General features: G+C 54.1%; 1 protein-coding gene across 1 annotated transcript in view; it reads left to right on the top strand.

The window, feature by feature from the left end:
* Window positions 1-20427: 20427 nt before the first annotated feature.
* Window positions 20428-27847, top strand: part of PRRX2 (paired related homeobox 2) — a 50275-nt gene continuing 42855 nt past the window's right edge. The window contains exon 1 of the mRNA XM_061154423.1: window positions 20428-20689. Within this exon, the coding sequence (XP_061010406.1) occupies window positions 20428-20689 (262 nt within the window). The remainder of the gene's footprint in view (window positions 20690-27847) is intronic.

Raw genomic sequence — 27847 nt, 5'->3', positions numbered from 1 at the left:
TTACTGTCAGTCGAGTCTAACAGGAAGGAGCCCAAGGCTGGGGCCGCTTTTCTAGGGAGTAGAGTCTGGCCCTGCGCCTCGCATTCCGACGTCCACAACGTTACAAGGTTGTTATGCAGATCAAGGGACAAGACTTTAAAATCCCCATCAGGTCTTAGAAGACCTCATTTTGCCCCCCCTCCACTGCCTAAAGGAGTGAGAAAAGTGGGGAGTGGGGATCAGCAGGGAATCTGCCTGTAGTCCAGGAGACCCGGGTTCGATCCCTGGGTCAGGAAGATTCCCTGGAGGAGGAAATGGCAACCCACTCCGGTATTCTTGCCTGAAGAATTCCATGGACGGAGGAGCCTGGCCAACTACAGTCCATGGGGTCGCAGAGTCAGACATGACTGAGCGACTGACACGCGCGCGCACACACGCACATACACAGAAGGCTTGCCGGAAGGGGCTCCAGACCACACAGTCCCTCAGTCCCAGCACACATCTGCCTTGGTTCTCACTCCAGGGAGAAGTACCTTCTCCTTAAGTGAAACTGGAAATTTATTTTGCTCACAAAGAAGTGGAGATTTCCAGCTTGTCTTGTAAAATCAGAGGACTGGACACCTGAGCCCAAATTCCTATCTGGCAACAAGGCCCCTCTGGATGGGCCCCTTGCCCGGGTGCACCTCAGTCTCCGCAGGAGTTCCCCTGGGGGTCTGGAAAAGAATTCACACCCCACCCCTCAGTTGACCCCCTGGCCCTCAATGGCACAGGTGCCCCCAGGTGACCCCTGGGTTTCACAACCCTGTTTGATCCCGAGTCACTTGCTCCATGGCACAGGTGAGGGGCCTAAGGGGCCTGGAGAACGCTGGAGCACGTGGTCAGTAACTGCAGGAGGCCCATCTTCTAGACCATTCTATGGGGTCCAGGGCAGAACTGGGAGGGGTGGACACAGCCTGGTCCGAGGCCAGCCTCTACCCTGGCTTCGTTCATTCCCTGAGGCTGTGAGAACAAAGCACCAGGAACCAGGTGGCTTAAAACAACAGAAATCTGTTCTCTCCCAATCCTGGGAGCCAGAACTCTGACCTCAAAGTGTTAGCAGGGTCACGCTCCCTCTGAAGACAATAGAGAAGGTTTTTAGCATCTCTGGGCATGGCTTGGCTTGCGTTGGTATCACCTGATCTCTGCCTGGGCATGGAACAACAGACTGGTTCCAAATTGGGAAAGGAGTACATCAAGGCTGTATATTGTCACCCTGCTTATTTAACTTATATGCAGAGTACATCACGAGAAACGCTGGGCTGGAAGAAGCACAAGCTGGAATCAAGATTGCCGGGAGAAATATCAATAACCTCAGATATGCAGATAACACCACCCTTATGGCAGAAAGTGAAGAAGAACTAAAGAGCCTCTTGATGAAAGTGAAAGAGGAGAGTGAAAAAGTTGACTTAAAGCTCAACATTCAGAAAACTAAGATCATGGCATCTGGTCTAATCACTTCATGGCAAATAGATGGGAAAACAATGGAAACAGTGACATACTATTTTGGGGGGCTCCAGAATCACTGCAGATGGTAACTGCAGTCATTAAATTAAAAGACGCTTACTCCTTGGAAGAAAAGTTATGACCAACCTAGACAGCATATTAAAGCAGAGACATTACGCTGCCAACAAAGGTCCATCTAGTCAAGGCTATGACTTTTCCAGTGGTCATGTATAGATGTGAGAGTTGGACTATAAAGAAAGCTGAATGCAGAAGAATTGATGCTTTTGAACTGTGGTGTTGGAGAAGACTCTTGAGAGTCCTTTGGACTGCAAGGAGATCCAACCAGTCCATCCTAAAGGAAATCAGTCCTGAATATTCATTGGAAGGACTGATGTTGAAGCTGAAACTCCAATACTCTGGCCACTTGATGTGAAGAGCTGACTCATTTGAAAAGACCCTGATGCTATAAAAGATTGAAGTCAGGAGAAGAAGGGAATGACAGAGGATGAGATGGTTGGATGGCATCACTGACTCAATGGACATGAATCTGAGCAAACGCTGGGAGATAGTGAAGGACAGGGAAGCCTGGCGTGCTGCAGCCCATGGGGTCGTGAAGAGTCAGACATGACTTAGAGACCGAACAGCAATAAGCAGGTGTTGGTATTACACCCTTTCAACAAGGAAACTGAGGCTCAGAGAGGTTTGAGTGCTCGCCCAGTGTTGCTCAGCTGGGCTGTGTCGTTAACCGAAGTTTGGGGGTCTCTTCCGTATACCTGGCCTCCGGGGCTCAGGTGCCTGCAGCTACTCTGCTTCTGGGCCTGAGAGGGTCTGGACATGCAGAAGGGAGGGGCTAACCCTTGCTCTGTCCCAGCCCCTGGGCACCACACCATGGAGTGGCCCTGCCGCCTGCCCGTCTCCCAGATTCCTATCTTTAGAAAGCCCCATGACCCATGACCTCCTTCCCATCAGGAAGGGCAACTCTGTTTCCTCCATCTGCCTCCCATTAAGGCTCTCACCCAGGCCTCTCATTTCAGCTCTGAACCTTCTCTTTTTCTCCCTGCTTCTCACTACCCTGCCAGTCCAGCCACTTCCTGCCACCCAACTCCAGGCTTCTTAGCAGGCGGTGGGCCTGGGGCCAAGCACCCAGTGCTCAGAGCCTAGCAGGGTCTGTCCCTGCCCCCTCCTCCCCAGGGAGCTTGGGGGTCACTCAGAGTACCCAACTCACAGAGGGGGATAACCTTCATATATAAAGAACTGTTGAAAATCACCAAGAAGAAAACGAAAACACCAAGAGAAGAATGGTCAAAGGACACGCACAGGCATGTCACGAAGGATGCTAAAGGGTTGACCAAAATAAGGAGAGAAGTGTAGCCTGTCCAGCTTTTCAACACTAGCAGTGAAGACAGCTGACATGTGGAACTTACCATGTGCTCGACTCTGCTCTATGGAAGCTCAGCAAAGTAAGTTACATAACAGTAGGTGCTGTCTGATCCCACTTGGGGAGAAGTGTGTGTGTGTGTGCATGTGTGCATGGGAAGGACTAATTCTCTTATTTATTTTTAAGTTTTTGGCCATGCTGCATGGTACCTGGGATCCTTGTTCCCCAACCAGGGATCAAACCCACTCCCCCTGCATTAGAAACACAGGATCTTAACCACTGAACCACCGGGGTAGTCCCCAGGAGTAATTCCCGATGGTCCCGTACTGAGATGCTCAGTCAGTTCAGTTCAGTTCAGTCGCTCAGTCGTGTCCGGCTCTTTGCGACCCCATGAATTGCAGCACACCGGGCCTCCCTGTCCATCACCAACTCCCAGCGTTCACTCAAACTCATGTCCATTGAGTCGGCGATGCCATCCAGCCATCTCACCCTCTGTCATCCCCTTCTCCTCCTGCCCCCAATCCCTCCCAGCATCAGGGTCTTTTCCAGTGAGTCAGCTCTTCGCATGAGGTGGCCAAAGTTTTGGAGTTTCAGCTGCAGCATCAGTCCTTCCAAAGAACACCCAGGACTGATCTCCTTTAGGATGGACTGGTTGGATCTCCTTGCAGTCCAAGGGACTTTCAAGAGTCTTTTCCAACACCACAGTTCAAAAGCATCAATTCTTCGGTGCTCAGCTTTCTTCACAGTCCAACTCTCACATCCATACATAACTGGAAAAGTCATAGCCTTGACTAGATAGACCCTTGTTGACAAAGTAATGTCTCTGCTTTTTAATATGCTGTCTAGGTTGGTCACAAATTTCCTTCCAGCTGAGATGTTAGTGGTGACTATTTCTAGGGGCTTGGATCAGGGAAACTTTGATCTTTGTGCTTCTGTGTATTTTCCACCTTCTTACCAAAGACTGTGTCTTACTTGAGACTCAAAATGCTAAACCAGCCAGAGGCAGGATCCAGCCCTGAACACTCTCACTCCTGGGGTTGAAGGGAAGACCATTGAGTACCAGAGCAAGGTCTGTCCACAAAAACTTCTCTCCTCCTGGGACTTCCCTGGTGGTCCAGGAACTAGGACTCTGTGCAGGGGGCCTGGGTCCGGTTCTTAGTCGGGGAACTAGACCCCACTTGAGCTAACGGTTCACATATTGGAACTGAAGATCGGGGATCCCGTGTCCTGTGACTGGGTCCCAGCGCAGCCAAATAAATAAATTAATTAAAAACACTTTTTCTCCCGACTTCACCTAGGGACATCCTTCCCAGCACACAGGTCACCTCCCCCAAGGCCCTCCTGAATGCCCCCACCTCCCCTGACTGCCCCCCCCCACCAACTGCCCTCCCCATCCTCTGGTGCCGTAGGGCCCAGGTTGACTGCATGAATGACACATTGGTGACCTCAGCAGCCTCTGGTGGGGGGCATCCTGGGCCCATGAATCAGATTAGAAGCTCCACATGGCTTCCCTTGTGGCTCAGCTGGTAAAGAACCCTTCTGCAATGCAGGAGACCTGAGTTCGATCCCTGGCTTGGGACGATCCCCTGGAGAAGGGAAAGGCTACCCACTCCAGTATTCTTGGGAAGCATTCTTGGGCTTCCCTGGTGGCTCAGCTGGTAAAGAATCCGCAGTGTGGGTTCTGGGTTCAGTCCCTGGGTTGGGAAGATCCCCTGGAGAAGGGAACGACTACCCACTCCAGTGTTCTGGCCTGGAGAATCCCATGGACTGTATAGTCCATGGGGTCGCAAAGAGTCAGATGTGACTGAGCGACTTTCACTTCACTTCACTTCACATGGATGTCGCATCGACTGGTCAGAACACCCCAGGAAGGAAGCGGCAGCAGTATTCCTGTCATAGTCCGCGAGACCAAGGCCCGCAGAGAGGACTGACCAGCTCCAGGGCAGCCGGCCAGCAAGCGGCTCCCCAGGACCCGAGCCCGAGCCTGGCCCTTGGCATCTCCCTGGAAACCCACCCCTTGCCCAGCCATGGTCCCCCACATTCCCTCCTGCTCCCCCCCCCCACTCCTGCTCACCCTTTTACACGCTCACACATGCTCACACACAGGCGCCCTCACACACCCACACGTGCTTGTGATGCTGCATTCACACTCACAAGACATTCTCACATGCAAACACTCACTTGCTGAGACACAATCATGCACACGCATTCACACACACACGCAGGGCAGAGGCTGTAGGAGGGCCAATGTCACGGCCCCAGCGCAGCACCCCACCCTCCCAGTGGCCCCTGTTGGCAGCCAGTTCTGTCTGTTATAAGGCCCTGGAGGGGGGAATTGGTAAAACTCCCCCCTTTCCCCTTTTATTTCTCTCTCTCTCTCTTTTGATTTGGCAGAGTTTGCTTAAAGTAAGATACTTGGTATTAGTTAGCCACTCAGTCGTGTCCAGCTCTGCCACCCCATGGACTGTAGCCCGCCAGGCTCCTCTGTTCATGGAATTCTCCAGACAAGAATACTGGAGTGGGTTGCCCTTTCCTTCTCCAGGGGATTTTCTGGACCCAGGGATCGAACCCGGATCGCCTGCATGCAGGCAGATTCTCTACTGTCTGAGCCACCACCTGGAGAACGCAGCAGCTGCCACAAGGACTGGTCTCCCTCCGCTCCTCGGTGGGGCTGCCAGCTGTAGGCCTGTGGTCCTGGCAGTGAGGCGCAGACGGGTGGGCTGGGCGGACCCCCTCTGGTGTGGCCGTGGGGCCGCCGCCACCACCCTGGGCTTTCTCCTGTGTGCGCCCCCCAAACTCTTCTCTGTCTCCTTTCCCCTCACCGACACCTGACCCCACCCTGACCCCCCCGCAGCCCTCAGAAGCGGCCCAGCCTGCTTGGCTGCAGTCCCCACACTGAAGGGCCTGGCCCTCTGTGGGGCTCAGGGGGCAGCTGAGGGACCAGGGGACCGGGAGCAGGAGTGGCCGGAAGGATCTGGGCTGGGCCAGGGAAAGACTGTCCTGTCCCCTCCCTCGTTCTGTGTCTCTCCTAGGAAGCACCCAGAATTTTCAAGACCCCCCAACCACCAGGGACATCTCTGCCGCCGTCTTTTCCCCGCTTTTTCCCCACCACCTGCCGCCCTCCAGGAAATCCGGCCCTGCTGGCTAGAGCCCCTGCTCCCAGGGCAGCCTCCTCCCTGGTGTGTCCCTGCCCCATCCTGCATCCAGACACTGCCAGGTGGTCCTGAGGTGGGGCCTGTGAGAGCCAGTTATGGGCTGGGCTAGCCCCTGACGAAGCCCCGAGATGGGCAGTCCAGAGCCGCAGAGGGGATGTTGAGGGACCTCTCCCCTTTCTCTGCCATCCTTGTGATCCTTGTGTGCCCACGTCAGAGGCCTCACCAGACCCCCAGCCTCTTCCAGAAGAGGTGAGTCCTTAGGGATAGAAGGAGAACAGAGAAAGAAGGTACTTACAGCCTGTCTTAGCTCAGGCTGCCGTACAAAGTACCATAGGTTAGGTGGCTCCAACGACAGGCATTTATTTCTCATAGTTCTGGAGGCTGAGAAGTTTAATATCAAGATGCTCGCAAGGTAGGTTTCATTTCGAGGCCTCTTCTTCTGGCTTGTAGGCAGCCACCATCCTCTGTGTGCCCACATGACCGCACCTTCCTTCCATAAGGGCACTAATCCTATTGTGGGGGTTCCACCCTCATGACCTCATCTAACGCCTTCCAATGGTCATACCTCCTAACGCCATCACACTGGAGGTTAGGGCATCCATGTATGAATTTGCAGAGTGGGGAATACAAACGTTCAGTCCACACAGAGCCCCTCAGGACCCCCACCTCAAGATGGGAGGAGGGTCTGGGGCCTGGGCTCCGTTCTGGCTTGTTCTCAACTTAACTGCCTCATGGGCACAAGAAAATGGTGGTTTCAAGGCTCACCTAGGTTCCTTCCTGCTCCAGAAGTCAGGGGTCCTACTGAGAAGGACACTGAACTTCACATGCGGGAACCATCCCAGGCCTCCTCCGGGCACACCCTCTCCACCTAAATGCTAGTCCATCTGTCTGCATCTGCCTCTCCATCCCTGGCAGGCAGGTATGTGTAATCTTGGCCCAGGCCTTGCCCTCGATGAGCCTTGGTCTATCTTCTTGCCAAAATGGGTCGGAGAGGGTGCCCAGGAGGTCTGAGCCTGCCCCATGCCTCGCTGGCCTGTGAGCCCAGAGTCTTGATTCCCCCAGACTCCCCATCTGACCCATACTGTCACCAGCTTGGCCTCAGTTCCTGGCAGGCTGGCCCAGAGGCGGAGCTCAGGGCAAGGACCACTCAGACCCCTCCACCCCTTGCAGCTCAGCTGAATGCGAGGCTCTGCCAAGCGAAGGCTCAGGAGGGCTCAGAGCCCTTGGGAGGGAGGCAGAGGGGGCACAGAGGAGGGCCCTTTGTGCTCTGGGGAAGCCCCCCACCCCGCCCGACTCCACCGCCACGGGCCCTGCTTGGCAAAGCTGACGGCAGGAAGAGTCCCGTCGGCCATCCGTCAGGGAGACAAGAGAGGGCCCATGCTAGGAGGGGAGCCGGGAAATTTGATCATTAAGAAACCCTCCTGGCTGTCTGGGGGAATTTAATTAAATTGCTGGAGAGGGCTGGGAGAGAGAGCCACATCTGGAACCAATATGTGGGCTTTGATTTTTTTTTTCCCCTCCTCTCTTCTCTCTCTCTGTCTCATTCCCTGCCTCCCTCTCCCCATCTCTGGAAGAGGGAACACAGAAAAGCCTTGGAGTATTGGTTCCTCTGGGACACAGTTCCTGGCAGACGAAGATGGAGGGAAACCAAAGACAGTGAAACCGTGAAGGAGGCACAGAGACAGAAGAACTGGCTGAACACTGAGGCGGAGGCGGGGACGGGAGAGCCAGGGCAGAAGAGGCCTGGGGGCAGGGGGGAGTTGTTCCCTGGGATTTGGCCTCAGGGGAGTCAACAGTGACCAGAGGTCAAGGTCTACTTCGCAGGCCAAGAGAGTAGGTTCCAGAAAATCCCAGAAATCCACACGCTCAGCCAAGGGTCCCTCCACTAGCCAGCATTTGTCAAGGCCCTGCCCGGCTTGAAATGCATTGTGGGTGAATCCTCCAGAGGTGCAGGTACAGATGAGAGAGAAGTGACTTGCCCAGGGTCCCAGAGCACACGGGTGGGGGTACAGGGGTTTGAGTCCAGGCTTTTCTGGATTCTGCCCAGATGTGCTGCGGGGGTCACAGTGATTGCGATTCCTCTGCTGGGCAGCTGGTACTGGGCACAGGCTTAGGCTTTCCTGGGCGGGAGCTGACTGAGGGAGGAGGTGAGGCCAGAGGCCTTGGGGTCTACCTCTTACCCCTGTGGGGCAGGACTCTCCGGACCCCAGGCTGCAGCCCCAAGCCAGGCCACTGTGCGTGTTCACGGGCAGGGGAGTGGGTGGTCAGCTTCCCGGCCTTGACCCCGGTGTCTGACCCATCTGACACTAACCTAGTTCCCTCTCAGCCAGATGCCTGCATGTTAGAAACCCTGCCCCTGGACTCCATGCTTGCCACCCCGCGCCCCTCAGGCCCCAGAGTCACCTGCCAGGGCTGGGTCTCTACCCTGGGCAGACAACCTCTGGGCTAATTCTCTTCCTCCCCTAAAACCCAATACCTCCCCACCAGCCTGCACAGCCTGGGGTCCTTTCCTGGATCCCACCTTCCCACCCCCGCCCAGGATGGCTGAAGTTCAGCCCATGAGTTCAGTATCTATCTTCACGTTTCATCTGCAGGTTGTGAGCCCAGAGGGCAACCTGGTCCCTGCCATAGTCCCAGGTCCAGCCCAGAGCAGGCACAGGGAGGGGGTGGCTCCTGTGTGTGGAATGGATGCCTCATGACCTTGGTGCATGCAGGGCAGTTGAAAAAGGTCATTCAAGCTCTTGGCTGGGAGGGGAAAGCGGGGGAAAGCGAGAACAAAAAGGATGCTTGGAACAGGTAAGGCTGGAGGCTTGGGGCTCCTTGGCATGTGCTGGGGCTCCTGCCTGGCTGCCGCTAGACTCTGTCCCCGTCCCCTGCGAAGTGGAAAGTGGTAGTCATTCAGTCATGCCTGACTCTTTGCAACCCCATGGACTGTAGTCCGCCGGGCTCCTCTGTCCATGGGACTCTCCGGGCAGGCTTCAAGAGTCAGTTTAACACAGCTTCCTTGGGGAAGCCCTCTCCCCCGTGGAGCTCTAATCTGTTTACTTCTCTGCTGAGATTGGCTTATTGACATCTCTGCAGGACCGAGCTCTCTGGGTCACCACTCTATCCCCCGTGCTCCAGCCGACTCCAGGACTGGAAGGCAATCAATAAAAACGTGTCGATAGAGTACTAAGCCCTGCATTCCCTGGGTGCACCAGCTTGTGAGCTGAGGCTGGGTGGGAGTGGTGGGGTGGGGTGGGGGACATGCCAGGTCCTGCCCTCGGGCTCTGCTCTAGTTCTGTAGTTTTTGTTGTTTAGTTGCTAAGTCACATCCGATTCTTTGCCACCCGTGGACTATAGCCTGCCAGGCTCCTCTGTCCATGGGATTTCCCAGGCAAGAATACTGGAGTGGGTTGCCACTTCCTTCTCCAGGGGATCTTCCTGACCCAGGAATCGAACCTGTGACTCCTGCATTGGCAGGTGGATTCTTTACTGCTGAGCCTCCAGGCAAGCCCGCTCTAGGTCTGGGGGAGTAATGGCGGTGGTGATGTGGCCGCTGTAATAAGTGGAGCGTGCTCTGGGGGGACAGGCACGGGGCACAGGCTAGGGATGACCAGCAGAGGCTTTCTGAAGCCTCATGGTGAGCTGAGGGGTACAGGTAATTCTTTTTATCCTACCATTGGACTGATAAATAAAGGAAGATTTAGGGAAACTGGGCGGGGCTGGGGGAAGATTGGAGAGTGCCCAAGTTGGGACTGGAACTCAGCACTGTCTGGGATGGTTTATGTCAGTTCATCACTGCATAACCATCGAGTCATGTCTTCTCGGAGGGCAGGGAAAGAAGGTCTCCAGGTATGCTGAGCGGTGGGAGGCAGCTGGGCTGGGGTAGGATGGGAAGGTGGAGGACCAGAGGCCAAATGGCTGCACTGAGATCTGGGTGATCAGACGGGGTGGGGGTGGGGGCCGCACGGGGCATCGGGCCAGCCGCCCTAAGGGAAGGAGTGGGAAGACCAGTGGCAAGCCCTAGCAACCAGCCTACTGGGCCGTCCACACCGCCCAGGGATCCGAAACAAACCAGGAGGGAGGCTTGGGGTCCCACTTGGAGGCCCTGACAGGGTGATGATATACAGAGTTTTAAATAAATGGATGTCCTTAGGGGCGCATTGTCTGGAGAGAGAAAAAATGGCCATGCTCTTCCCTACTCCTGCCTCCCATCCCTCCCCCCACCCCGGCCAAAGGAAAAAAAAAACGGAGAAAAAGAGGGGAAAAAAAATCCATCGCTACAGCTAAAAAGGAAATTGCATTAATACAGATTGTTTTATTTAAAAAACCTTGACCTCCACTTCAAAAAAAAGTCATTAGACATTCTCCTTCTCAAAGGCCGCCGAGTGATTACTGGGAGGCCGGTCCATTTCTCAATGACTTACTGTTCCTGGCTGCTCGAGGGAAATGTGTGAGGAATCGGGAGTAATTTAAGGCTCCCTGCAGAAAGGTGTGTAAATCTTTGCATGTATAAAGAAACTTTACCAGACCACTAAGTCAGAGGAAAAGAAAACTGGAAGAGCCCCCCACCCCCCCACCTCCTTTTTTTTTTTTTTTTCCGTTTTTTGCCTTTGGAACTCTGATCTCTTTGATCGTAAAAATGGTCATATTTCACCCCCAAAATATCAGCAATCAGCGAACTAAGGAAGTGGGGGCCCATGGGGAGTTTAACCAGCGATTAGGCCCTTGGTTTAATTATTTAACGCCTGCCTGGATCGTACAGGCTGTGAACACACTCTCCTGGCGAGGGTTCAAGATCAAGTTATAAATAATAATAACTATTAGATCCCCAATTAAGCCAGTGAGCTGAACGTCCCAGCCCTGTCTTTCAGCCCCACCTTGTCCTCCGCCCCCACGGCCCCCACCCCCATGCTGAGTGCGGGCCTCGAGAGTAGCTCCACTCGGCTCACCGCAGAGTAATCACAGCAAGATGTTGGCAGGCCCGCGAGGGAGCCAGGGCAGGGCCCGAGGGCTCCGGAAGCCTTTGTGGAGGCTGGGGGTGCCCTGGGCCTAGCTAGGCCCATGCCCCTCACCCTGCATCCTTCCCTGGATTGCTGGGGAAGCCAGGGACGGAGGGGGTGGGATGGATCACTGGCTGGAGGGGGTGCCTTTCCCCTCCAAGACTCAGATTTTCCACCTATAACAGAAAGGACTTCTCCAGCAGGGCTCAACCTGGGAGTCACATGGGTCCCCAGAGCCTGAAGCCTACAGCTTGGAAGACGTCTTTGTTGGAACAGAGTGCCTGGCACACCTGAGTTGAATCTGTGATGCTCTGACTGCCGAGATTAAACGGGAGCCCCTCTTGAGTGTCCGTCCCACCACGGCTTCGTGCTCCTCCGAAAGGCCTCAGTATTCAGCCCGTGCACACGCGCCCAGTGACTTCAGTCATGTCTGACTCTTTGCAGCCCTACGGATCCACCAGTCCACGGGGATTCTCCAGGCAAGAATACTGGAGTAGGTTGCCACGCCCTCCTCCAGGGGACCTTCCCCACCCCGGGATCGAGCCTGCGTTTCTTATGTCTCCTGCACTGGCAGGTGGGTTCTTTACCACTAGCACCACCCAGGAAGCCCTCTGTATACAATAGGTGCTCAGTAAATCGCTGTGGCATGAGTTGTTCAGGACCATTTCCCATTGGTCCTGTGAAGCCTGTGAGCCCTGCCCGAAGGGCAGGTAGGTAAGAGGGGTTGTCGCAGGTCCAGAGTGTAAGTAACCTGGGCATCACGCCGTGCCCACCAGGAGCCCTGCATGCAACAGGTTCTTAATAGGAGCCTGTCATTTGGCCCGAGACCCAGATCCAGGCCTGTCCCAGCCCTGGGCGGGTCTTCGGGTCCCCAGAACTGCCTGAATGCCATTGTAGCGTGGCTTAGACCTAGGGCATCCTGCCAGCCAGGTGTGTCCTGGGCAGTAGAGATTCTGACCACCAGCCATTCGACCCACCATTCTCTTTCGGAATAAGCCTGCATGGAGCCCGACTGTGCGCTGGGTCAGGGCCTGCATCACTTCTCCTTTCTCCTCCCGTGCAGGCTCTGCAGACACGGCGGTGTAAAGGATAGAGCAGGCAGTTTACAGACGGGACGCCAAGGCTCAGAGAGGAAAGCACGCAGCCCAGAGTCACAGAGCAGGCCAGCCTCGTGCCCAGCCAAGTCTTCCCATTTAGGACAGGTTCTCTTTGCTCTTTTGACTTCATCAAAGCCTTCTTTCTTTTTTTAAGTCTTTATTGAATTTGTTACAATATTGCTTCTGTTTTATGTTTCGGTTTTTTGGCCACGAGGCACGTGGGCTCTTAGTTCCCCAACCAGGGATCAAACCTGCGCCCCCTGTATTGGAAAATGAAGTTTTAACCACTGGACCACCAGAAAAGTCCCCCAAAGCCTGTTGCTACACCCATCAGTGCCGTTTATTGACTATTTTCCACTTGCCAGGCTCATGCTGGGCTTTTTGCTCAACTCTTACGCAGATCACTTCATTTGATTCTCACAACAGCCCTGTGAGATAGGTCCCATTGTTACCTCCATCTTACAGGTGAGGAAACTAAAAGGCCAAGAGGTTGGGTGACCCTGTGAATGTCGTGCAGCTGGAAAATGTCGAAGGCAGGGGCCACTGCATCAGAAAGACTTAAACACAGGAAAATGAAAAAGTCATGTGAAAGGAGAGGAAAAGAGAAGTTAATACACTGACTTGCCTCCTGGACAGAGAATTACTGTGATTATGTCTCAACACTATCTGGGATTCCTGGAAGCCAGGGCAAAAAGGGAAACGCAATGGGTTGTGCAGATCTCATTACTTGGTCTTTATTTTTTAAGGCGGGACCATAATGCTTCAAGAGAAACAAATGACTTCTTAGCCCTAAATCCTCATGGGACCACTTGTGATGGTTAGAAGCCTGACAAGCTTACCAGGAGATGGAACTCAAGCTGTCCAGTCTCCGTCCCCCTCCCCTCACAGTCGTTGGGAGGGTGCTACAAGGCGATGTGGTTCAGTACCTCTCCGGGCTTGCAGGAAGGCTCAGTGAATAACGAGCCCCCTCTATCTGGAGGACATCTCTTTCTTTGGACTTGAAGGTAGAGCAGAAACATTTTTCAAAGGGATATAGTATTTCACCCCTTGCCAAGAACTGAGAACCAGTCACTTCAGTAGGATTTCCTGGTGTGGAGGGTCCTTAGGAAGGAAACTGAGGCCAGGAAAAGGTTGGGTGGTGAGCTGAGGGAGGGCACCAGATGTTCTGCCCTGTTTAGGCTTGGCTCCGCTTCCCGCAGGGTGGACCAGGGTCTGGGGTGAGCAGGGAGCCCCGCTGTGATAGCAGCCTGACACAATATTTACAGAACCCTGTGATCTGTCACGGTCACGCCTGGTCACATCTGAGTCACATCGGCCTGCAGTGTTTACGATTCCCCAGACGTGCAGCAGTGAACACAGCTTGGCCCGCGAGCCTCTGTGTACTATCCCTGCTAAACTGTCTCCTCCAGAAGAGGCTCTTGGGTTTGTGGCTACAGGGGCTGATCAGGTGAACAGAAGAGCTGCAGGACGCCACGTCGTCCTTGGTCTCTGTTTCTCCATCTGTGAAATGGGCTTAGTCCTTTAGTGATTGACAATCAAGTGTCCTACGGAGGTTGTTACAGTGAAAGAATGGCCCAATTATAGACACAGAACCATTCCATAAGAAAACTGAGTAGTGAATATAATCAGACATTTTGCAAATAAATACAAGTAGCTGTTAAAGTAATAACCTCTATGAGAAAAGAATCTGAAAAAGCGAAGACGTTCCTTTGCCAACAAAGGTCCATCTAGTCAAAGCTATGGTTTTTCCAGTAGTCATGTATGGATGTGAGAGTTGGACTATTAAGAAAGCTGAGCGCTGAAGAATGAATGCTTTTGAACTGTGATGTTGGAGAAGACTCTTGAGAATCCCTTGGATTGCCAGGAGATCAAATCAGTCAATCCTCAAGGAAATCAGTCCTGAATATTCATTGGAAGGACTGATGCTGAAGCTGAAGCTCCAATACTTTGGCTATCTGATGGGAAGAACTGACTCATTGGAGAAGACCCTTATGCTGGGAAAGATTGAGGGCAGGAGGAGAAGGGGACAACAGAAGATGAGATGGTTGGATGGCATCACTGACTCAATAGACATGAGTTTGAGCAAGCTGGGGGAATTGGTGATGGACAGGGAGGCCTGGCGTGCTGCAGTCTATGGGGTCGCAAAGAGTCAGACACGACTGAATGAACTGAACTGATATGTATAACTGAATCATATTGCTAAATACCTGATACTAACACAACAATGTAAATGAACTGTACTCCAATATAAAATAAAAATTAAATTAAAAAATTAAAAAATAAGCAGAGTAGCCATTAAATATTCCCATTCAGTGATTAATTCAAGCAGAGACATTACTCTGCTGACAAAGGTTTGTATTGTCAAGGCTATGGTCTTCCCAGTGGTCACGTACAGTTGTGAGAGCTGAACCTTAAAGAATGCAGAACACCAAAGAATTGATGCCTTCAAACTGTGGTGCTGGAGAAGACTCCTGAAACTCCCTTGGGCAGCAAGGAGATCAAACCAGCCAACCTTAAGGGAGATCAACCCTGAATTTTCACTGGAAGGACTGATGCTGAAGCTGAAGCTCCAGTATTTTGGTCATCTGATGAGAACAGACAACTCATTGGAAAAGTTCCTTATGCTGGGAAAGATTAAGGGCAGAAGGAGAAGAGGGTGTCAGAGGATGAGATGGCTGGAAAGCATCACCGATGCAATTAACATGAACTTGGGCAAATTCTTGGAGATGGTGAGGGACAGACAGGGAGGCCTGGCGTGTTGCAGTCCATGGGGTCACAAAGAGTCTGACATGACTGGGCGACTGAAAAACAACAACATGTATGCTAAAAGAAGAAAATGCCTTTTAAAATTTAAAGTAAGTTATTACTATTATTTTATTTATTTATGGCTGTGCTCGGGCTTTCTCTAGTTGCAGCAAGCAGGGGTTACTCTCCAATTGCGGTGCTCAGACTTCTCATTACGGTGCTTCTCTTGTTGCAGAGCCTGGGCTTCAGTAGTTGTGGCCCATGGGCTTAGTTGCCCCACAGCATGTGGAATCTTCTCAAACAAGGGATGGAACTCATGCCCCTTGAACTGGCAGACGGGTTCTTAATCACTGGACCACCAGGGAAGTCCAAGTTATTATTAATATTATCATCCTTCTTCCTGGTCTGTCGGCGGTATGACGAGAGGAGGAGTTTGGCAGGAACTCAGTCATTCACAACAGGATCCAGAGAAGATTCAAGGGCCTGTTTTCCATGCCCAGCAGAGGTCACGGGAGTAACAAGGAAACAAGTAGAGGCTGTTCAGTGGCTCCCTGAAGTTCCCAATCTGCAGCATCAAGAAGCTGGAAGTAACGACCTTGCTGATGTGCAACAGATCTAAGTGTGCTGAGATTGTCCGCGGTGTTTTCTTAACAGCTACAAGGCTGTCCGGGAAGAGCAGCCAGCCAGCCATCAGAGTCACCCATCCCAAGAGGAGGCTGTGCAGTAAAGAAAGAGAATAGACAGCTCTTGGGCACATTTTATTCACGTTAAATAAAACCATAAAGACTTGTCCCATCAGTAGAGAAAATAATTAAAGTAGTGCATGCTCTTCAGGGGTAGAAATTGATACAACCTTTTTGGAGGCTATGTAGCAATATTATCAAAAGTCTTAAAATCTTTGGCCAGTATCTGTGACTCAATGCCTTAGCCCTCTGCTGCTGTAACAAATGATCACAAACCTAGTGTTTTAAAACCATACAAAGGCATTATGTTAACCTTTTCAGAGAACAGATGTTGTTGTTGTTGTTCAGTGGCTACTCTTTGCATCGGACTCTTTATGACCTCATGGGCTGCACGCCCGGCTCCTCTGTCCTCCAGCGTCTCCCAGAGTTTGCCCAAATCCATGTCCATGAAATCGGTGATGCCATCTAAACGTCACGTCTTCTCCTTTTGCCTTCAATCTTTCTCAGAGAACAGAAGTCCTGGGCTAAAATGAATGTCCGGCAGGGCTGCATTTCCTTCTGGAGGCTCCAGGGAAGAATCTATTTTCTTGCCTTTTCCAACGTCTAGAGGCTGTCTGTGTTCTTCAGTCAGTGGCTGCCTTCTTCCACCTTCAAAGCCAGCACTGCCCAGTCAAGTCTTTCACATTGCATCACTCCAGCAATGACTCTCCTGTCTCTCTCTTCTACTTTATTTATTTTTAAAATTATTTTTATTTATTTTTTGGCCTTGCTGCGTGCCATGTGGGATCTTAGTTCCCTGACAAGGGATTGAACCCGCATCCCCTGCATTGGAAGCACAGAATCTTAACCACTTGACTGTCAGGGAAGTCCCGCTCTTCTACTTTAAAGGACCTATTCAGATGATCTAAAACATTCTCCCTGTTTTAAGGTCACCTGATAGGAAAACTTAATTCCATCTGCTACCTTAGTTTTGCCTTGCCGTATCCACAATTTCCAGGGATTATCATGTCAATATCTTTGGGAGGTTGTTATCTGCCTACCACATCCAGATATCCTATTTCTAGGTATTTACGATCAAGAAAGTAACTATGGATGTATAGTAATAGGGAATGATGTACAGCAATGGGGAATAATGTATCACTAGGTTTTCAGTAAAAATAATAGTGGACAAGACTAATGACACAATGTGCAAGCTATTAAAAACCACAACATAATTTGACTTTTATAATGTTTTTAACTATTCTCTCATTGATCGAGAATATAGATAAAAGCTAGAAAGATAAACTCTATTTTCAGCTCACTCCTTTTTCTTGTCTTATAGCTTCTTCTAGGTCTTCAATTCAATACTGAATAAATAGGAAGATTATCATCAATCTCATTAAACCAACTTTATATATATATGTATATAAAACCTATTGTGTCTCAGAAATCTCTAGGAGTGGGATATATGTGCTTTTATTTTCTTAATTTTATTCGTGTATTCTAAAATCTCTGCAATAAACATGTCACTTCTGTAATAAGAGAAGTTAACTTTTTTTTTTAAACCATGCAAGCTTTCAAGACCGAGACAAATATGCATTTTTACTCATGCTCAGACTTGGAAGCCAGTCTCGAACAGAGGTACCAACTAAGGATCAGCTCCTCTCCGCAGAGCAGGGGCTCCCTCTGTTCCCTTCACTTCTTCCCCTTCCCCCCTGCTTAGAGCAGGGCCTGGTTCAACAACCACTCATTGAACAGAGACGTTCCAAACTGGAATCTTAGTCTCCCTTCATTGCCCACTCTGGGTTAGCATCACAGGATTTATCTAAATCACCGTGGAAGTCATTTGTCTTTTAGCTGTATTCCTTTCGGGTAATGAGTTCCATCCTTCCCAGGTTAGCTGGCGTTTCCTGGGGTGCACTCCAGGCTGCCTCAGGCCTGGAGCTCTCGCTCAAGAGCTGAGCTATAGAATAGCAGTCAATGCCACTTGCCCTACTCTGCCATCCTTGTACCACCCCAGCCACCAGCCCCAGGACTGGCCAGGGGGATTAGCAACCTGATAACAACAACATGAAGAATGCCAAATTCACAAGAATCCTTTCAAATTGGTCTCTTTATCATACAGATGACAGATCACATTCAGGGAGGACCAGCAAGTGACCTCTTCGAGGCCACACAGCTAGTAAAGGGCAGTGCACAGATTCAAACTGGCGTCTCCTCAGCACTAAAGCTGGAGTTTGCCATCACTGCCTTCCATGACTTCTTGGAATAAATGTTTATTTTTGTTTTTTTTTTAATCTTTTAAAAAATTATTATTATTATTATTATTTTGCTGCACTGGGTCTTTTTTTGCTACACTTTTTCTCTAGTTGCAGCAAGCAGGGGCTACTCTTCATTGCAGTGCGCTGGCTTCTCCTTGCAGAGGCTTCTCTTATTGCGGAACACAGGCTCCAGGGCATGTGGGTTCAGCAGTGGTGGTACATGAGCTTAGTGGCCACGTGGCATGTGGAATCTTCCAGGGCCAGGAATGGAACCTGTGTCCCTGCATTGGCAAGCGGAATCTTAACCAGTGGACTTCCAGGGTAGTCCCCTAAAAATGGTAACTGTTAACGCTAATTGATTGCTCCCCAGGTATTAGGTGCCCCACATATATCAACCTACTGAATCCTCCTAAGAGTCCACTTTACAGATGCGGCAACTGAGAGGCCAGTATTAATAGGCTGCCAAAGCTTACAGCTGAGAAGCGCAAGGTCCACATTTGAACCCGGATGATGTTCAGGCCCTTTCCAGCTCTGCAGGCTGACGCTGACAGTGTCCTGTGTTTTAGGCCACACGCCCAGGATTGCACTCTGGTGGAGTGCCCATAGAGCCCAAGCAGTAGGTGCATCATTAGACCCCTTCTACAAGGGAGGACTGCCCTAGTGGCTCAGACAGGTAAAGCGTCTGCCTACAATGCGGGAGGCCTGGGTTCAATCCCTGGGTCGGGAAGATCCCCTGGAGAAGGAAATGGCAACCCACTCCCGTACTGTTGCTTGGAAAATCCCATGGATGGAGGAGCCTGGTAGGCTACAGTCTACAAGATCACAAAGAGTCGGACACGACAGCGATTTCACTTCAGTTCACAGGGGAGGAGGTGGGACTCAGAGAGGCGAGGGACGTGTTTGAGGTCACACAGCAGTGCATGGTGGACTGGGCCTGGCGCCTGGTCTCCAACACCAATGCTGCTCTGAACGCTGGGCTGTGTTTTTCCCGGGATAAGCGCCCCCTACCCTTCGCTTGCTGGGTGCTCCAGCAGGGGGAGAGTTTCTTCCAGACAGTTCCTAGAGCCCAGTCACCGTCTCACCCTGCTCAGTCCCTCAGAAAGTCGTTCAACCACTCACACGTGGGCAGCGCTGGGGACCCCCAGAGCCCTTGGATCTCTTTCTCATTGGACACTCATTGGGCAACTTTCCAAAGAGGAAGAATTTGCTGTCCAGCGGTTAAGACTCTGCACTTTCAGTGCTGGGGGTGGGGGTTCTATCCCTGGGAAGGGAACCAAGATCCCATGTGCTATGTGGCATGACCAATAAAATAAAATAAAAAAAAGAAGAACCTCATCTCTCATCATCTCCAGGTCCTCAACCTACCCTCGCACGTGCTCTTATGGATGACTGTGGCTAATGTGGGGGACACTTGGCCTCATCTTGGAGGTGATGCCTTTCTGGGAAAAATCCAGGCCCATGCAAAACCTGGCTGCCCATCTACAGGTTTTCAGGGGTGTGTGCAGGCTGGGTTTCCTTTGCGGCAGCCCAGAAAGGAGTTTCTGAAGGTCTTCTCCTGGTGGGCTTATTTTTCTTGCTCAAACGTTATGGCTCTGCCGTGGCGGAGGGGACAATGGAAGGCCAGGGCCTCCAAGAGCAGTTTTGGGGAAAAACCAGCAGCATCTGGACGGCTTACAGTGTTGCTTCACCACCGGAGGCATCTTCTCTGTGCTTTCCTTGCAAAATAAAAACAAGAGCAGAGACCCAGGCAGGCCTCTCTCTCTCACTCTGTCACCCATCTGTCAGTCTGGCTGTCGTCTGGCTATCTATCCATCTTCCGTGTGTAAACTAGGAATTCTGGGGAGGGGAGGGAGGAACCTCCTTCCTCTTGCTTTGGTTTTCCTTGGGGAGGGCCTGGACTATCCCCGAAGTGGGCTGGGGGGGGTGGGGTGCTACACCCCCAGAGGCTTGATGATGTACAGCCTCCTGGGGCAGAGAACCTGGCGCAAGGTGGCGTGAACCAGGCGGACCCAGGACTCTCATCCGTCTGGGCAGGGACGGCAGCATTAGGGTGCATGGGGGTAAAGGTGGGTTGGGAAGTTTCAGATCTTCCGTGGAGTCCGTCTCCCCCAGAGTCGCTCCCCCAGTCTCCTGCGGAGGAATTTGTAAATGGAAGCGGGGCTGCTAATCCCTCCACTGTCACCTCCCCAGACACTTGTTGGGGGATTAAAAAAAAAGAGAGAGAGACACATAGCCAAACACTGAACTTTCCCATTCCTCCAAATGCGGGTGGGGACGCTGAAAGAAGGACACCCCTATCTTCTCCCCCCCTCCCCGCCCCCAGCCTCCAGCCGGCCTGGCGCGGGACCCCCTCCCTCCCTCAGCCGGAGCGGTGGGGGCGGGCGAGGCGAGGAGAAGGGGGAGGAGGAGAGGCAGGGGGCGAGGTCTGCTTCAAGAAGGGGCGTGTGGCCGGAGGAGCTCGCGTCGGAGCAACTTGGGAGCGAGCGAGGCGGCAGAGAAGGGGAGGGAAGAAAGTTGGTTTCCCCCGACGTCAGCGCCGGGCGGGCCGCGGAGCCAGGAGGCGGCCGGGAGCGGGGCCGAGCGCGGGGCGGCCGGGGCGCGCTCGCTCCGACCCGCGCCTGCCACCCGCGCCTCGGACCCGCGCCCGCCACCGCCGCCGGCGACCCCGGGGCGGCCCGCGGGCATGGACAGCGCGGCCGGCCCCGCCTTCGCCCCGGACAAGCCGGCGCTAGGCCCGGGGCCGCCGCCGCCGCCGCCCGCGCTGGGGCCGGGCGACTGCGCCCAGGCGCGCAAGAACTTCACGGTCAGCCACCTCCTGGACCTGGAGGAGGTGGCGGCGGCCGGGCGGCTGGCGGCGCGCCCCGCGCCCAGGGCCGAGGCGCGGGAGGGCACGGCGCGCGAGCCGTCCGGGGGCAGCAGCGGCAGCGAGGCGGCGCCGCAGGACGGTGAGTGCGCGGGGCCGGGGCCGGGGCCGGGGCGCGCGGCCGGGCGGGGGGCCGGTGGTGCGGGGCCAGAGGCTCGTGGGCCCGAAGGGGCGAGCGCAGGACCGGCGACGGATGCGGGGGCGCTGGCTCCGCCGGACCCCGGCCCGGGAAGGAGGCGCCGCGGCGGGACCTCCGGGGGTGCGGGCGCTGGGCGCCGCCTCCCGAGCGGCTGGCGTGGTCCCAGTCGCCGCCGCCCTCGCTGAGGTTGTTTGTCGGCGATGGACGGGACGGGAGTTGTCGGCTGGGGGAGGCCAGATCCACCTCCTGTGGTTGGGAGCACAGGGCGCTGCGCTGCCTTGTGCCCTGCCCCGGGAGGCGCCCCTCGAGCCCCCCACTCCCAAACAGCCTGGGAGAAGTGGGTGCGATTATTGCTGGGGAAACTGAGGCTTCCGAGTGGGCGAAGAGACCTAGTCGCCCAGCTGGGTCTCCAACTCTGCCCCGTTCTCCTCCGGGACACCAACCCAGCGACTGCTAGGCTTTTGTAAGAAGGGTGCCCCCGGGGTATCGATGCTGCCCTCCCCCTCCAGGTTGCCCCCACTGCTAGCAGCTCCCTAGGGCGAGCGGCCCAGCCCTGAAAAGCCAGCTAGGCCTCTCTTCCCCTGCCGAGGTTAAAGGTCATCAGGAAGGGGCTTTAAAAACAAACAACCCACCCAAGTGGCTTTTTTTTTTTTTTTCCTTCAAAAAGTCACAGAGGACTGCAGGGTCCTGAGCCCTTGGTAAGAATGGGGGAGTGGCTGGAAGAGGAGAAGATGAAGATAAAGCAAAGATCCTGGCCCAGGAGGGTCTCCTGGAGGGAGCAGGGGGGCTGGAGTCGGCATAGCTCACCCCCAGGCCCTGGAAAGGAGTGTGGGGGTCCTCTGAGACCACTGCCCGCTCTGGGGGGCAGGCAGACCTGCTGGAGACTCTGGGCCCTTTAAGAGTCACCCACTTGACTCCAGAAGCATTCCCACCTGTCCCTGGGGTCCCCGACATCCTGCGCCAGCCTCCGGGGTCTCCAGGGAGGCCTGGGTGGCTGTGTACCCCAGTTTTCAGATGAAAGGAGATGCAGGAAAAGGTGAGGCGACAGCAGCCTTGTTGGAATCCCTGTACGGGAGCCTGGGTGTACCCGAGAGGGACGGCTGACACACACCTGACTGTCACGGTGCCACTCAGAGGGCGCCCGCCTGGCACCAGCCGCGTGCCATGACCTCCAAAGCCGTCCCAGTGGCGTCCGTCCACCTCTCGCCAGCCCCTCTGGCCTCTGTTCACCCACCCAGGGGATCAGGAAGCAGGCTGACCCCCTCCTGGGAGCTGGGGTATCGCTGGTGGAAAGATGGGCAGTGTCTGGTTTGGGCCAAGAGAAAAGTGGGGTACCCTTTTCTGGTGTCGGGTGGCTCCTGCCAGCTGGTCTTTGAGGTCGTCGGGTCTCCCGCTGGCTCTGAGCCGGCTCCCCCGCAGGACAGAGGGGAGGTCTCTGAGTTTTCCCTGAGGCATGGGGGACCCCTGGGGACTGGGGACAGAAAGAGGAGCAAATTGAAGAAAGGAAGGAAAGGAGAAGGGCGGAGTGCAGGTGGGATGGGGAGAGAAGGATGCAGGCCTGGGGTCGGTGGGGGGGGCGGTGGCGTTGGTCCTCAAGTCCTGGCCGCCGTGGGTGTGGGCTTCTGGCCTGCCCATGGCCATGGGATGGACAGGAGATGGCCCTGCTTCTCCTGCTCACAGCCTAGAAGGGCTCCAAGTGGGGAGCTTTTCTGGGGGAGTCCCAGGATAGCTGGGGTCACAAGTGCTCGGCCTGGGCCCCTGGCAGCCCCCAAGCCGCCGGGCCTCCCCAGCAACCCCCCTGGGATCGTGTCTCCCCCACTGAGGGCCCGGGAGCCCTTTCTCTTCTGCACATGGGGAATTCCCAGGTACTGGGGACAGAGGACCCCCCGGGTGTGGGGTCAGGTGGGACAGGGCTGAGGGTGGTGGTCAGTCTGCCCCCAGAGGTGGGCATCTCCTTCCGTCACTGTGAGGGACTGGGGGCCACAGGCAGAGTCAGGGCCAGGCTCAAGGAGCCCCTCCCCCCCCCACCCCCAGATCTCAGCTCCATCGTCCCAGCCCTCAGCCCTTGGGGACATTTTCTCCAGGCCTCAACAGACAAACGGAAGCCCAACGTGGACACTACAGGGAGTTCCTGAAGCTCAAAAACCTAGCTTAAAGAATTCTCTGTTTGAGATTCCATCTTTCCTAGCTCACTTTTGGTGTTAAAACGCACTTTCTTTCATGAAACAAGGATAATGGCTGGCGATGGTTTTATTTTAATGTCCTTACTTGGCAAAATTAAAAGGAGGTAACCCTATACTCATTCCTCAGACTGAAAACAAATCTCTAGGCCATGAAACCCAAATGTTTTATGTCGAGTCAAGCAGCTCCCCAAGGCCAATTGGGCACATTCCAGCGGTGCCCGCTGCCAGGCTGCAGGGGGGCAGGGCTGGGGGCGCTCTGGGGCAGCCCCCAGGCCTGGGAGAGAGAATCCCTTGGCTTGCTCAGGGGCCCAGACCCCTGAGCAGGAAGGTGGATGGAGGAGAGGCTGGCATCCTGCCCTCCTCCCCTCCTTCCTCATTCTAGCAGGTGCCCCCTCCCACTGTGTCTGGATCCCCAACTCCTGAAGTCTCCAAAGGTGGAGGAGAAGGGACCTTTTGTCCCCATCCTGATGAGCCCAGCCCGCGTCACTGGGCCCTTTTAATAAGCGGGCAGCCAAACCTCAGGGTGCTGGGACTCTGGTCCCCAGGCCAGCAGCCGTGGGCTCTCGGCTGTGGCTTCATCCTCCAGTCCTGGACCCCGAGGGAGTCCTGGCCCCTCGCTGAGGATTTGGACATGCTTGGAAGTAGGTTTTTCTTGTGGCTTCTGGAGATGTTTCCAGATCCAAAGGCAGCAACTGAAACCAGAGACATGCATGCATGCTCGGTCGCTTAGTTGGGTCCAACTGTCTTCAGACCCATGGACTGTAGCCGGCCAGGCTCCTCTGTCCCTGGGATTCTCCAGGCAAGAATACTGGAGTGGGTTGCCATGCCCTCCTCCAGGGGATCTTCCCCACCCAGGGATTGAACCTGCATCTCCTGCATTGTCAGGCAAATTCTTCACCACTGTGCCACCTGGGAAGCCCATGAAGAAATGGGGTGACCCTTATTAGAAAAATAAAGGTTAATGCGGAAACCAATGAGATAGAAAATTGATGTATTTTCAACCTGTCGGGTTAGCAGTCTCAAAATTTTTTGAATAGATTTTTCAATCTTTCGTTTTCACAAAGTCATCAGTAGATCTAGCCTATTCTTGCCAGTGATTTCCCCAGACCAGGCTCCCCCTGGAACTGACCAGGAAGGTTGTGGCTTTGCCGGTGACTCAGAGCAAACTGGGGTCTCGGGTTCCTCCCAAGTCAAACGCTGAGGTCTGGGCCGGGGCGCCGAGCTATGCCAAGCACGTTAGGAAAATAAACTCTCGTTTGCTGCCTTCGCAGTGACTTACAACAAAAGAAACCACATTAATAACTGAGATTTTCCTTAAAACATTCCCTCCTGTGGGCAGGGTGGAAACAGGAATGCGAACGCACTGAAAATAAACGAAACCCCTGGAGCCAGGCAGGGATGAAGCCCGCAACCCAGGGAGGCTGCCTGGCCCCAGTGGGGCTGCGACCTGTTTAGGAAAAATGCCTGGACCCAGTGGGTTCCCTTCCCAGAGATTCAAGTGGGGGCTTTGGAGCCTGAGGGCACAGGCTGAGCTGGGGTGGGCTGGGGCCCTGGGCCGGGGATTTGGGCTCCCCTCACGGACCTATTCTCTGAGTCACCTCCGTTGATGCGCGACAGGAAGCCAAGGACACGCCTGGCTTGGGTGGGCACCTCCCTTTGCCCCTTGCCAGTGGTGGCGGGCAAGGCCAAGTATCTGAGTGGGATGCCTGAAGGGACCCCTGAGTTTGAGAGATGGGCCAACTGGCCTTTAATTTTTGGATTTTTCTTGTGGTCAGATACATCTACCATGGTTTACTGTTTCAGTCGTTTCGAAGCGTCAAGTTCAACGGCGTGAAGTTCATTCACATCCTTGTACCACCATCCCCACCATCCAGCTCCAAAACTTCTTCCATCTTCCCCAGCTGAAACTTTGCCCCCCATTGAGCACTAACTCCCCATCCACCCGCCCCCAGCCCTTGGCAACCAGTGTTTTCTGTCTCTATGAATTAGACCACCCTCGGGACCTCATCGATGTGGAATCATGCAGTACCTGTCCTTCTGTTGCCTAGCTTATTTCACTTAGCATAATGTTCTCAAGATGTGTACATGACGTAGCAGGTGTTAGAATTTCTTTCCTTTTTAAAGTTAAATAGTATTCCACCATGTTGAAAATTGTCCACATTTTATTTCCCCATTCATCCATTGGTGGACACTTGGGTTGCTTCTGCCGTTGGGCTATTGTGAGTGATACTACTATGAACATGGGTGTGTGTCCCTGCTTTCAGTTCTTTGGGGAGCCAGGAGTGGAATTCTATGTTGAGTGTTTTGAGAACCGCCGTACTGTTTTCCACATCTGACTTTTTAGCCAGCCTCCCTCTAACTGGCTCTGAAAGGTGGCAGCGGCAGCCTCTGAGGCCGTGGAGAAGGGGGATGGGGGTGGTACCAGGTGCCAGCCTGCGAGACGGGGCGGGGCCGGTAGGCGATAAAGACAAATGGATTTCTTCAGAACCGGCCTTTTAAAGACAAGCCTGCTTTTCTTCCTCCCCTTCCTTCCTTTCCCTCCATCCATTTCCTTCGGGGTCACGGGTGGGGAGACAGAGCCATCCGCCGTGAATGAGCCCGGGAAGAGGGCGGTCGGGACACCTGGGTCCAGCTCCTGGCTTTGGCTCGCCTCTCCGTGTGTGACCTCAGGGCTGCCCCATCCCTTCTCCAGGCCCCAACCTGAAGGATGGGAGGCAGCATCCGGGTGTCTGTGGGGCACCTCCTGTCTCTCCGTGATTCGATCTGGGCTGAGAAATTGCCCTGGGATGGGCCCATCTCCCCAGGGAGGTGGTGTTTCTTGAGGCCTGGGTCCTGGCTGAGCCTGGACCCCCCAGACAGGTGAGAGCCTCCCTCAGCACATGCCCAGGAGCAGGGAGACAGGAGAGCTGAGAGCCCAGGGCATCCAGTCTGAGAACGGCTGGGCACCCGGTAGGAGGGGTCAGCATCTGCATCTCTGGCTTTTCGTCAGCAGGGAGGACTCTGGCTAGTTCGTGCACTGCCCCTGGTTCCAGGGTGGTCTTGCTGCTCTATTTAACAGATCATCTGAGTGGAGCTTGCGGGCCTGGCATGGGGGCCTGGGACCACCGGACACTCCCACAGGGGTCCTTCCCTGTGAACAGAAGCTCAACAGGGCAGGAGCTTCCACTGTTCCCTTCCAGAAGACTCCAGAAAAGTGACTTTGCAGCAGTAGTGGTAATGCCTGCTGGCCCCCTTGAGGCCCAGGAAGCTCCCTGGGGCTCAGTGTTGCTATCTGTGAAATGGGGATGATGGACAGTGATGTCCCTTATAGGGTGTGGGAGACCATGCCTGGAGCATAGTAGGTGCTCGATAAAGGGCCTCCTTTACAGCTCATGGAGATGCTCACTGTGAGTCAGGACGGGCTAGTGGTTGCCATTCCTATTATAGGGGCGACCCAGAGAGGCACGGTGACCTGCCTGAGGTCTCCCGGCTGGGGAGGGCGGGGTGGGCTTTATTTTGTCCAGGCCTCTCTCTTCGGCACAGTGCAGTGTTTGGGCTGCAGGAGTGGGTCAGGGGAAGCCCTACTGGTTGTTGGGGAGACTTGAGCTTTGTTTCAGGATTTATAGTGGTCAGGGAGGTCCTGAGGTCTGGCACGGAGTGGGGTGCTGGGCTGAAACCTTGGGTTTCTAAGTGGATAGAGACAGGAGGAAGGGTTCTCAATGTCTTGTCCTGGGCAGGGATGTGGGGCCAGCCTGGACAAGGCAAAACTTGGGAGGCCTTCCTGCTGTGCCAGACCCAGAGGGCAGGGGCTCATCTCAGGTGGGAGATTAGAACCTTGGGAGTGATTTAAGGAGCCAATGCTGCCCTGAACACATCCTACAAACGGAGCTTCGGTGTTGGAACCTGACCAGGGTAGCGCCCCAGGGCTAGAGGCAGTGGGAGTGGAGGGGAGGGCAGATGCCTTTGATGGCACGTGGTGAGGGTGACCGGTTACTCACTGTTTGCTGGCCACGGGCACCCCTGTGCTTCACCCTTTATTGTCTTCCCACCAACCAGAAGTGGGTCCTTTTATTATCCCCATTTTATGGAGAGAGAAACTGAGGCTCAGAGAAGCTGAGTGGTTGCCAAGGTCACACAAATGAATATGGAATTCCGGCCCAGGCCTGTCCCCAAACCCCTGCCCTCTACTTCTCGCCGAAGCCACCCCTGGCGCCCCCAGAATGCTGGGTGCTCTGACCAGGGATGTCCACTCCCAGGCTGGTGTGGGCTGTGTTTAGCGGACCATGAGGCAGCCGGGGGAGGGGTCTTCTCCACATCCTCAGCAGTGTGGCCTGGGCCCCAGGGTGGGGGGTGGGGTGAGGCGGGTCAGGCCTGGCAGTGTGGGGACCATCTATCTTGGCCGGGGGTTTTGGAAGGTATGAGCGTGAGTGGAAGTCCTGCCCAGAAGCATCCAGAATGGCCTCATGAACACGGGAGAGCTGTGGAGGGTCCCTGACTGAGGAACATCAATAGGACTTCTTCTCTAGTCTACCCCCAGCTTCCATATTCACCCATTCATTCACTCACTCACTGTATTCAGCAATTATTTTCTGATCACCAACTATGTGTCTCGCCTTGAGCTTCTACCAGCTGCCTAAACTTTCAGATCTCAAGCCCTAGTGAGAATTTCCAGGCACTTCGAAGAACTGGCATAGAGTGGGGCAGTTTTAGAAGCTGCCAAGAGAGACTTCCCTGGCCATCCAGTGGTTAACACTCCATGCTTCCACGGTAGGGAGTACGAGTTGAATCTCTGGATGCGATGCCAGGTGGCATGGCCAAAAAATTAAAAATAAATTAAAAAAAAATTTTTAAGTGGCCAAGAAAAGCCATTTACTGACAACTGCCACCATGTTGCCCCCATCCATTTATCCAAGCAAGAACCTGTCAGCATCTTCATCTC

This window comes from Dama dama, chromosome 11 (genome assembly GCF_033118175.1).
Source record: "Dama dama isolate Ldn47 chromosome 11, ASM3311817v1, whole genome shotgun sequence".
NCBI classification, from domain to species: Eukaryota; Metazoa; Chordata; class Mammalia; order Artiodactyla; family Cervidae; genus Dama; species Dama dama.
The sequence above is the reverse complement of the archived record's forward strand: the minus strand, read 5'-3'. Positions and strand labels throughout refer to the sequence as shown.